The following is a 10,235-nucleotide window of genomic DNA, read 5'->3' on the forward strand; positions in this document are numbered from 1 at the left end:
GAGAAACTCCTTTCTTCTCTTGCTGTAACTAGTCTTTGTGGAGTTGGAAGGGTATGGGCAGGTGGGGAAGGTTTTTCTCCACATCTGAGTCTTTGGTCGCACACATCTTCCAGAACCTGCGTTAGCCCTGCTGGGCTCTTGTCCTTGGTGGGGGAAAAAGAGTGAGTGGATGAACTAAACTGACCCTCGAGTTATGAAGTAATGCTAGCCAGGGTGGGGACGCTGAGCGCCTTTACTCCTGTCCCTGACCACCTCACCCTGTAAGCACCCCCATGGAGAGCAGATAGAAGGCTTGTTATGTTTCCAGGTTGTTCCCCAATTCTTGAGCACAAATAATCTCCTCTCTCAACCTTACTACACCCAGTCTTTAGGAGAGTATAGAATATACAGCCCATGGATTGGAAGGCCCAGGCTTCCTTAGGTAGCTCCAGGCCGGTGAGGTGGGACGGGACGGGCCTGGAGAGATACAGGCCTATCTCCAGGTACTCTTGTACTTGGATGGGCAATTCGGCTTCTTTCTCAAAGACTGCACGATGTCCCGACACAGTGGCTCTCTTTAGTGGAGTGTCCCCTCCACTAAATGATATGTAGTGATAATGTAGACACCTTACTGTGCTGGGCATGGCCTAATTCTGCTTCGGGTGGATTTCAAAGTCTTCTTCCCTTTCCTACTTGGGTAGGGGTGGAATGGTCCCTCATTGCTTTACTTTGTTAGCTCCTCCTGGCTACCCTAGTGCGTCCTATCTGACCTATCTTATTACTGAGAAAGCCACGTCCAGGATTGCCGGGCTGCGCCATCCTCACTGCGGGGGCAGCCTGCCTGGCTCCGGGCCCAGCAGGGGCGTGTCCCTGCGCTCACCTGCCATTGGCCAGGTGGGGCCGCCCTGCCTGAGGACTATAAGTGCGGAGCTCGAGGCCTGAGAGCCAGGCACAGGTCAGGATGGTGGACAGCGTGTACCGTACCCGCTCCCTGGGGGTGGCGGCTGAAGGGCTCCCGGACCAGTATGCGGATGGGGAGGCCGCACGTGTGTGGCAGCTCTACATCGGGGACACCCGCAGCCGTACTGCCGAGTACAAGGCGTGGTTGCTTGGGTTGCTGCGCCAGCACGGTTGCCACCGGGTGCTGGACGTGGCCTGTGGCACAGGGTGAGTCCCAACGAGCTGACTTGCCTAGGACCGCTGCACCACAGGAAGGCCAGTCGGGGCAGCCTTTGTCGGGTGGAGCCTGGCAGGCAGTACTAGGGGATCAAGAGTCCTTGCTCATCGGGGTAGTATGGGCATGGGAGAGCATCTGCCGAACCAGTGCGGGAGAGGGCCAGGGAGACTGGGGCAAGGGTGTGAGCCAAGAAGGGCTCATGGGACAGAGCAGAGCTTTGGGTCAAGCTAGATGGCACTTGGCTCCGGCGTTGTTCCTCCTGTGATGGCCTCTGATAGTGTGAACAGAACATCTGTGACACGTTTGCACAGCCAAGTGCTGTGCCAGGAGTACGTGTGTGCAAACTGTAACAAAACCCCATGAGGTAAGTAGTGGCTTTCTCTAACCAGTACTAAAGAAATTCATTTCCAAGAGGTGAAAGGCTCCCATTTGGTGGAGAGGACACGGACCAGGATAGTGTCTGGGCCACACTCCCAACTCCGCACAGGACACATACGGACACCTCTGGCTGAGTTAATTTCCAGGAGCACCAGCATGCCAGGTTCTTAAATGCACATTTGTAGAGTGCCTGGTTACGATTTTTTTTTTTTAACACTGAGCCGGTGAGATGGTCCAACTACTGAGAACCCTTATGGCTCTGGCAGAGGACAGGTTTTCAGTACCCAGCAGCTGTATCAGGTGGTTCATAATCTGTAATTCTATTCTGGGGAAGTCAGCGTCCCCTTCTGGTCGTGGAGGGCACTGCACCCACATATACACATACAGACACAATTAAAAATGAAAATTTAAATTAAAAAAGTGTTGATGTCAGATGTGGTGGCACATATATTTAATCCCAGCACTTGGGGAGGCCTGAATAGGTGGGTCTCTGTGGGTTCCAGGCCATCCAGGGTTATATTATGAGACCGTATCTCTAATAAGAGGCAGCTGGGGAGATGGCTTATGTTCTTACAGGGGACCCGAGTTTGGTACCCAACACCCTTCCCTGGCTTCTGCAGACACAAGGCGTGCACATGATGCACATAGTCAGGCAAGACACATAAAATTAAATTTTGAACATTTTTTTTTTTTGAAACAGAGTTTCTCTTTGTAGCCCCAGCTGTCCTGGAACTCACTATTTAAGCAAGGCTTAAAAACCTTTCAAAATTTTTTTTTGCTACCTGGTAAGGAATATTCTTAGTGGGTCATCTGAGGTCCGTGGAGATGGCCTGGGACAGGAAGCAGAGGAACGGACTCTGGAGTGTTATGTGTGGGGAAACGTCATGCTCACTGGGCCGCCCAGGCTCCTCTGACTGGTGGTCCTCAGTCCCCCATCTCTGACCTCATCCAGAGTGGACTCGATTATGCTGGTGGAAGAGGGCTTCAGCGTGACAAGTGTGGACGCCAGTGACAAGATGCTGAAATATGCACTGAAGGAGCGCTGGAACCGGAGGAAGGAGCCAGCCTTTGACAAGTGGGGTACGTCAGCTCAGCCAGGACCCCCAGCATGCATCTCCAGGCTCACTCCTTTCTCTGCCCTGGCTCTTTCATGCGGGTGGGCTGACTGGTTTTCCTCAGGGCACAGCGCAGTTCCTGTTATCTTCCTAAAAAGGAAGGCTTTGGCATCAGAGTAGGATTCCAGGTGGTAAGAGCAGGTCTGTTGTATTTTTGGTCCTAGGAATTGAACTTGGGCATGCTAAGTAGACACTTGACCACTGAGCAACACTGCCAGCACTTTTTATGTTTTTCCCCGTGTTGCTTGGTCTGGCTAGGCTAGGTTCAAGTGATTCTCCTGTCTCAGCTTCCCTTTCAGCAGGGTCTAGAGGTGTATACCAATACACTAGGCCCTGCATAGCTACTTTTAACTGTCTACCGCATCCTGTCTGTCCTCCCTACAAGAACCCCTAAGTGGACAGCTGGCTTTTCCAACAGTGGCACTCTCCCACTTCACTCCCCGTGTCCCTAAGCGTCTCTGGGAGGAGGTGGTTGCTGCTCTGCTGTGCTATAATTCTGAACTCCTCCCCTGGCCTCCAGTCATTGAAGAAGCCAACTGGTTGACTCTGGACAAAGATGTCCCAGCAGGAGATGGCTTTGATGCTGTCATCTGTCTTGGGAACAGTTTTGCTCACCTGCCAGACTGCAAAGGTAAGCTGGTGGGCCTGGCTGTGGCTTGTCTTGAGCTCCCCCACTTCCGCAGACGGCTGGCTGGCCGGCTGCTTTGATAAGGAAGACCTGTGTTTTGCCTGTCTTCTTCAGTGCTGGCACTTGGGAGGGACATGGGAGGGAGGGTGGGGCTGGAGGCCCAAGCAGATGGTGTCTGTGGCCCTGCCTGGCACCCAGGTGACCAGAGCGAGCACCGGCTGGCGCTAAAGAACATTGCGAGCATGGTGCGGCCTGGGGGCCTGCTGGTCATCGACCACCGCAACTACGACCACATCCTCAGCACAGGCTGTGCACCCCCAGGGAAGAACATCTACTATAAGGTTGGGCTGGTCCCAGTGGGAGGTGGAGCTGGGTGGGGGGCAGAAGTCCCATGGTGGCTTATGGACGCTAACGCAGCTGATGTCCTCAGAGTGACCTGACCAAGGACATTACGACATCAGTGCTGGCAGTGAACAACAAAGCCCACATGGTAACCCTGGACTACACAGTGCAGGTGCCAGGCGCTGGCAGAGATGGGTCTCCTGGCTTCAGGTATGGCGTGGTTTGGCAGGACAGAGGTGGTAGTGGTGGGGATATCTGAGGCCAGCAGCTCTCATACTTGGCTGGGGGCCCTGTTGCAGTAAGTTCCGGCTCTCTTACTACCCACACTGTTTGGCGTCTTTCACGGAGTTGGTCCAAGCAGCCTTTGGAGGCAGGTGCCAGCACAGCGTCCTGGGTGACTTCAAGCCATACAAGCCTGGCCAGGCCTACATTCCCTGCTACTTCATCCACGTGCTCAAGAAGACAAACTGAGTTTGGCTTTGGCTCCCAGAAGCCCCCTGCTCTGGCAATGGCCCCTACCCTAAGACCATCCCCTAACACGATATTACGGCTGGGTGCAGAGATGTGGGGGTCAGTCAAAGAGGGTGTCAACAATACAGTCTGTCTTTTCCAATCCCCCGTGCCTTGTGTTTCTGTCAGAAGTAACTTGTTCTTGTGGTGTCCAACCCTCCTCTCCCCCAGACTTTTCTCCTCCCATAACCTTGCCTTTTGCACTGCAACTTCTCACAAGACCAGCAGGGGGCAGTATACACTTTATTTTCTGTGCCAGAACTGGTGCCTCAATACAGATCGCAGGCTGCCAGGCCCCAAGCTGCCAGCCCAGCCTCTCCTCCTGAGCACAAAGGCCTCCACTAGGGCTCACAGGGGATCTCTGGGAGGAGGCAGCCAGCAGGTACCTTCAGCCATGTGGACAAATGTGGACGGCAGGCGGCAGGCAGCGCCTAGCAGGCAGCAAACTTGCGTTGGATGCGCTTGTACCTCAGCATCTCCTGCTCGCTGACTGAGGGCTGCAGCCGGGCCGCAGCCTGCAACAGGTCCTCCATGGTGAGCAGCAGTGCTGAGTTCCGCAGCTCTATCCCTGAGGGGTGGCAGCGAAGAGTAAGGCCAGAGCGAGCCCTGAGCCTAGCTGAGGAACAGAGGCCGTGGCCTATGCCTAGGTAGGAGAGCACCTCCTCTGAAGTCCAGGGCCAGGGCTGTCTCCCTTAGGGCTGTCACGTGGGCTCACCTCCCTCTAGGTCTCGGACCCTGCGTTTGAGGGCAGTCATCATGGCATCAGAGCAGAGAGAGTAGAGGTCGGCGCCGGTCAGCTGGGGCGGGCAGCAATCCAGCACGCTCATCAGGCTCACAGAGGCCTCCAGCTTGAACCTGTTACACCCAGACCAGAAATGTTAAAGCCGGCCTCACCTCTTCCCTCAGAAGCCACACTGACTGGCACACATCCCCTAACCTTCATAAGCCCCGCCCCAGCTTGCCGACAAAGCATACTTTCGTGTGATGGCGCTCAGAACACGCAGCTGGGAGGCCCGGTCCTCACTTGCCCCTACAAACACCAGCTTGTCAAATCTTCAGAGAGACAGAGACAGGAGGTGTCAGGGCTGCCATCCGTGAGAGGTGAAGGTACAAAGGTGGAGGAGAGAGGTCCAGGATACCCACCTGCCGGGCCGCAGAAGGGCAGGATCCAGGAGGTCTGGTCTGTTAGTGGCTCCGATCACAAACACATCTTGAGTGCTGTGAAGCCCGTCCAGCTCGGCCAAGAGCTGAGACACGACTCTGTAGGGAGGGAGGAAGCAGAGGCTGGAGAGTCCTTGCTGTGCCCTCAGACCAACGGTGTTTCTCTCTGAAGGCTGCTTCAGCGAGGTTCCTTACTGAGCTCTGTCCCATGTCCTTATCCACACAGGTGGGCCTCCTCAAAGTCCCAACTCCTTTTAGCTTCCCTTCCAGCTCTGAGCCAGAAGGGCAGCAATTTCTATAGAGGCCTGATTTGGAGACTGATACGACTCCAGATATACAGGATATAGCTCACATGCCTCCCACCTGGGATCCCGCACTCCGTTCCCTCGGAGAACCCCTGACCTGTCCATGACACCTCCAGAATCTCCACTCCGTCCGCGGCTTGGAGCTAAGGAGTCCAGTTCATCAAAGAAGATGATGCATGGAGCAGCAGCCCTGGCCCTGGCAAACACTGAGAAAGAGGCTCACAGGAGAGTGGTGTCAAGGAGAGTGAAGTCAGGGGGAAAGGATGGCAAACGGGCCTGACAGTTCCACCCAGGCGACTGCCCAGCTGGGCCAGCCAGGAGCAGCGGCTGGGGAAGATGGGACGGGCGGGGCCCAAGGCTTGCCCCTCCCTGCTCACTCACCTTCCCGAACATTCTCCTCACTCTGGCCCACATACATATTGATGAGCTCCGGTCCCTTTACACTGAGCAGTAGAACGGACGAGTGAGACCCATCAGACACGCGTAATACTGCTGTCCTCCCCCGCCCCACCTGCTACAGCTCCTGGCATCCCTCATTCCTACTGAGCCCTGCCAACCTGAGGAAGGTGAGGCTGCACTCGGTAGCTACTGCCTTGGCCAGCAGGGTCTTGCCAGTGCCTGGGGGCCCGTGGAGCAGAAGGCCTGATCGTCTCAGGCCCAGGCTTAGCAGCTCAGGGTGTTCCAGAGGCAGCTGGATGGTCTCCAGGATCTCCTTCTTCACATCCTGCAGCCCGCCCACATCGAGCCAGGACACTGAGGGGATCTAGGGGATAGAGCAGTGGTTAGGGACGTGGAAGGAGAGTGACCTCTTGTCCCACCTCCAAGGCCCAGGATTCAGACCTTGGGTGCTCCCACGGCTTGGGAGTGAGCTGTCTGCAGCTGATCTAATGCTTGCCCGAAGTCCTCGGCCAGCAGGGGAAAGCCAGCTGCACATAGCTCCCCCTCATCCTCCTCACTCAAACCACCTGCCAAACTTCGAAGAGAAACACGGGGCTAGGCTTACAGCTGTAACCCCAGCATTGGGGAGGTTGACACTAGAGATTTTTAAGAATTCCAGGCCATGCCTCTGATCCTAGCACTCATGTGACAGAGGCAGATGGATCTCTATGAGTTCAAGACTAGCTTGGTCTACACAGTGAGTCCAGGCCAGCCAAGACTACATAGTCCCTGCCTTAAGGAGAGAAAAGGACCAGGCCAACCAGGTTATGGATTAAGGCTGTCACAAACGACAGAGCGCTTCCCTCTCCGTCAGGGGTCCATTGCCTTCTCCCAACCTTCCCAGCCACCTGAGATGAGTTTGTCTTACCCTGAGGCTTTGATCCGGGTGCAGGCTGCCCGGCAGGTATGGGTCAGAAGGGCATAGAGGTCCCCTACCACAAAGCCCTAGGGAGTTACACAAAGGGACACATGGGTAGGTCACAGGAGGCAGAGCCTGTAGGGTCTGGCCTCCAGCTGGAGCAGAGGCTTTAATGGTTTCCAGTCTCATGGGGCAGCAGAAACAAAGTCCTGTGTGACAAGGAACCTGTCATCTCCCAGAGTCAAGGCACCTGTGCAGAGACTCACCGCACAGCGCCGGGCCAGCTGTGACAGGTTAACCTCCTGGCCCAAGGGAAGGTGGGCAGTGAGGGCCTGCAGGACACTGAGCCGCTGGCCCTCGGACAGCACTGGCACCTCCAGCTCATGAGGAAACGCTGTCTGCACATCAGTGGGCAGATCCTGGACACGGCTTGTCGTGGCCACCACCATGAGAGGAGGACACCTGCAGACAGGGAAGTGGGCAGGGTGTGAGAACATGCCTGACAGCTCCTGAGTTTGGTGAGCAGGTATGGGGAGGGTTGGTGTCAAGACTGGGTAGGAATGAGCACCATGCAAAGTCCCACTATTATCCCCAATGGTGGGGACACCGTTAAGGGAGACAAAGACTTCAACCCAGTGTTTCCTTCAAAATGCTAGACCGCATCCTCCTACCTCTGGACACTCCTAAGAATTGGCCCCAAGGACAGGTAAGTGAGATTTCTGAGAAGCTAGCAGGGTGTGAGGAATTGAGGACTGAAAGGGGGGCATCCCCTTCATAAGCTGCCTGGTCTATACATACCTGCTCAGAGGGTCCTCATCCAGGAGGAGGTGACGCAGCGTGGCCACAACGCGGGCATCCTCGCTCAGCCCGTCTCGGTCCCGGCCCAGAAGGTCCACAGCTGTCAGCAGGAGGACTGCAGGCCTGCAGCGGCGAGCCCTGGAGAAGGTGGCCTGCAGCTTTGTCTCCACAGCCCTGCTGCTATCTGCACAGAGGCTGGAGCAAGGCACCTGGGGAAGAGAGCAGATGGGTCTGTATGGAGAAAGAAGGATGACCAGGGCAGAGAGGCGGGAGGAGTCAAAAGTTGCAAGCCATCTTTTCTTTGTAGAGCAGGGATGGGTGACGGAGGTACACTGGCCAGGTGGGAGCTTCTGTTTACCCTATCCATTCCTTGGAATGTGCAGCCCTGAAACCCTTTCTTCCTGAAAGGACTTCTGAGTAGCTGGGCATCACGGGGCTATACGCTGACCTGCACTACGGGGGCTGGGGTATTAAGGGTGCTGAATGGGGATGAGGGAACGCAGAGGAAGGCAGAATTTGAACTCAGTGGAAGTGGCTGGGGTTCGCTCCAGAGCCCTTCACCTTCAGCAAATGGAGCCCGAGGCGGCGGCATGCAGCCGTGACCGCTGTGGTCTTCCCGCTGCCTGGGGGACCCCGCAGAAGCACACAGCTGGTTCCAGTGAGCAGTGTTCCTCTGCAGTTAGAGAATAGATACTGTCCCCCACTTTCTGTCCAAACGTTAAGACCCCAGTAACACGGGGACCCCTGGATCTCAGAAGCATCCCGTCTCTCCCCGTTCCTCCCTAACCCCCATCCAGGCAGTCTCCACACTTGGGCCTTGCCCCATGGCAGCTCTGGTGCTCTGGCAGAGGCACTGAGGGCATTTGGCAGCCTCAGTGAAGCCTAGCTTGATAGGTCTGGTTTGAAGAGCATACGGAGGGGTCTGGATTTGAACTTAGGCCACTGGAGTGGGGTATTACGTCTTTTGGGGGGGTGTAGTGATAAAGGCCAGGATGGACCATGGTCTCCGAGCAGACAAGCAGCTTCAGAGACAGCTGCCTGGGAGTCTGCCTGCGTCAGTGAGTAGCTAATGGATCCTGACTCGGGGTAGACTACTCAAGTTATTTCCCTGGATGCTGCTCTACAGGGGTGCTCTGAGCAGGCCCTTCTCACAGCCCGGATTTACACCTCCTGGTGTGGCCCCACTCACCCAGGCTGCAGGTGAGGCTTCAGGACAGCACACAGCTCATTTACCAAGGCCTCCAGGCCTGGAGGAGACAAGCTGTCCCAGGGTGGGGACCTTCCTGAAGGCAGCGGTGGAACACGACTCAGGGCGCTGCCAGCCTGTGAAAGTCGGAAGCAGTTCGCAGGGGTTCTATAGGGCTCCTACCCCTTTGATGCTCTCCTCCCACTCAAGGCCTTACCATGTATAAAGAGGTGTGGGTGGTATCGGCCAGGAAGGCACTGGCGGGCCCATCTGGGGCCTCTCCAACTGTTTTCTTCACTTTGAAAAACACCTCCCGCCACCTGTAAGAAAGGAGGGTCAAGGAACCCAAGACCGAGAGTCCACATCTGGACCTCTTGGAGAGCAGGAGGCTTTCTCACAGAGGAACTTAGGAACAGCACAGGTCAGTGCCCTGAGACTGATGAGGCGGGGGGTGGGGTGGGGGGATGGATAAGGAGGAAATGGGGGATGCAGAAGGGCAACCCTCTCATTACAGCCATCATATAGCCCCGGGAGGGCATCTCTCTGGGCATAGCGCCTAGCCACCCACTCCAAAGGTGAAGCCACCATCGTTAAGCACAGCAGCCTATGGCCGTTCCCTTGGGTTTAGACTAGTTTCTCCCTCCTACAGATCTGCACCAGGGTCCTGGATCTCAGACACAAGCGTCCTTCGTTTTGATTTAATAATACAACAAATTCTAACTAAAGGTAGATTGTTAATCATGGTATCTAACTCTAGTCCGGGGGAAGCTGAGGTAGGAAGGTCGTAAGACAGACCAGGCTGGCCTACAAAGTGAGAGAGTAATCCTCTATTCCAGAATTGTCTGTGAAGCTTTATACAGAAGTGTTTTTCATGTATTTTGTGAGTCCATTCAACAGGCTGGTGACTACCAGGATCAGGGGTCAGGACGAGACAGAGGGCATGACTGTTCGTGCCCACGGTTTCTCTGTGTGAGTGGGAACGCTCAATCAGAGCCGTTTGCACAGTTTTGTAACAACAAAACCCACTGAGTTGTACACTTATTTTGAAAGAAGTCTGTGTTGTACACTTATTTTGAAAGAAGTCTGTGTCTCCTAGAATGGACTCAAATGCATAACCTCAAAGTGTAAGGGAGGCCACAAGTAGTGGCATAAACTCTGGATCTCTGGAGGCAAAGGCAGAAGGAAGTCTGTGAGGCTAAGGCCAGCCTGGTTTACATAGCAAGTTCCAGGACAGCCGGGACTACATAGAAAGACCCACTCTCAAATGCATTCCCCCACCCCTCAAAAAGTATTAAGAGGCTGAATCACAAAACACACACACACACACACACACACACACACACACACACACACACACAC

At 55.2% G+C, this 10,235-nt stretch overlaps 2 protein-coding genes across 3 annotated transcripts in view; one reads left to right on the forward strand and one right to left on the reverse strand.

Annotated features, from left to right (window-relative positions):
* Positions 1 to 928: 928 nt before the first annotated feature.
* Gnmt (glycine N-methyltransferase) lies at positions 929 to 4,234 on the forward strand. Its single transcript, XM_028766737.1, has 6 exons — positions 929 to 1,146; positions 2,487 to 2,614; positions 3,170 to 3,280; positions 3,476 to 3,618; positions 3,708 to 3,829; positions 3,919 to 4,234. Exons 1-6 carry the CDS (start codon positions 941 to 943, stop codon positions 4,088 to 4,090), a joined length of 882 nt encoding a protein of 293 aa, XP_028622570.1. The 5' UTR covers positions 929 to 940; the 3' UTR covers positions 4,091 to 4,234.
* Positions 2,219 to 10,235, reverse strand: part of Pex6 (peroxisomal biogenesis factor 6) — a 15,200-nt gene continuing 7,183 nt past the window's right edge. Inside the window, exons 4-18 of one of the 2 annotated variants that reach the window (XM_028766736.1) lie at positions 9,094 to 9,196; positions 8,880 to 9,013; positions 8,252 to 8,363; positions 7,691 to 7,899; positions 7,159 to 7,354; positions 6,902 to 6,978; positions 6,436 to 6,568; positions 6,153 to 6,358; positions 5,977 to 6,038; positions 5,693 to 5,801; positions 5,273 to 5,389; positions 5,105 to 5,182; positions 4,845 to 4,984; positions 4,516 to 4,697; positions 2,219 to 2,739 (exon numbers count right to left, since the gene is read on the reverse strand). In XM_028766736.1, the coding sequence (XP_028622569.1) occupies positions 4,561 to 4,697; positions 4,845 to 4,984; positions 5,105 to 5,182; positions 5,273 to 5,389; positions 5,693 to 5,801; positions 5,977 to 6,038; positions 6,153 to 6,358; positions 6,436 to 6,568; positions 6,902 to 6,978; positions 7,159 to 7,354; positions 7,691 to 7,899; positions 8,252 to 8,363; positions 8,880 to 9,013; positions 9,094 to 9,196 (1,813 nt within the window). In that variant the 3' untranslated portion in view covers positions 2,219 to 2,739; positions 4,516 to 4,560. Of the gene's footprint in view, positions 2,740 to 4,353; positions 4,698 to 4,844; positions 4,985 to 5,104; positions 5,183 to 5,272; positions 5,390 to 5,692; positions 5,802 to 5,976; positions 6,039 to 6,152; positions 6,359 to 6,435; positions 6,569 to 6,901; positions 6,979 to 7,158; positions 7,355 to 7,690; positions 7,900 to 8,251; positions 8,364 to 8,879; positions 9,014 to 9,093; positions 9,197 to 10,235 lie in introns of those variants that run through there. The other variant, XM_028766735.1, reaches the window with a different exon arrangement.

This window comes from Grammomys surdaster, unplaced genomic scaffold (assembly GCF_004785775.1).
Source record: "Grammomys surdaster isolate TR1022 unplaced genomic scaffold, NIH_TR_1.0 169, whole genome shotgun sequence".
In the NCBI taxonomy this organism is placed as follows: Eukaryota; Metazoa; Chordata; class Mammalia; order Rodentia; family Muridae; genus Grammomys; species Grammomys surdaster.

Excerpts from the sequence above, each read along its gene's own strand:
- Gnmt (XM_028766737.1), top strand. The coding sequence starts at position 941 with ATGGTGGACAGCGTGTACCGTACCCGCTCCCTGGGGGTGGCGGCTGAA. Across the intron at positions 3,619-3,707 it reads GGAAGAACATCTACTATAAG|AGTGACCTGACCAAGGACAT; the intron begins GTTGGGCTGGTC and ends TGATGTCCTCAG. Across the intron at positions 3,830-3,918 it reads GATGGGTCTCCTGGCTTCAG|TAAGTTCCGGCTCTCTTACT; the intron begins GTATGGCGTGGT and ends GCCCTGTTGCAG.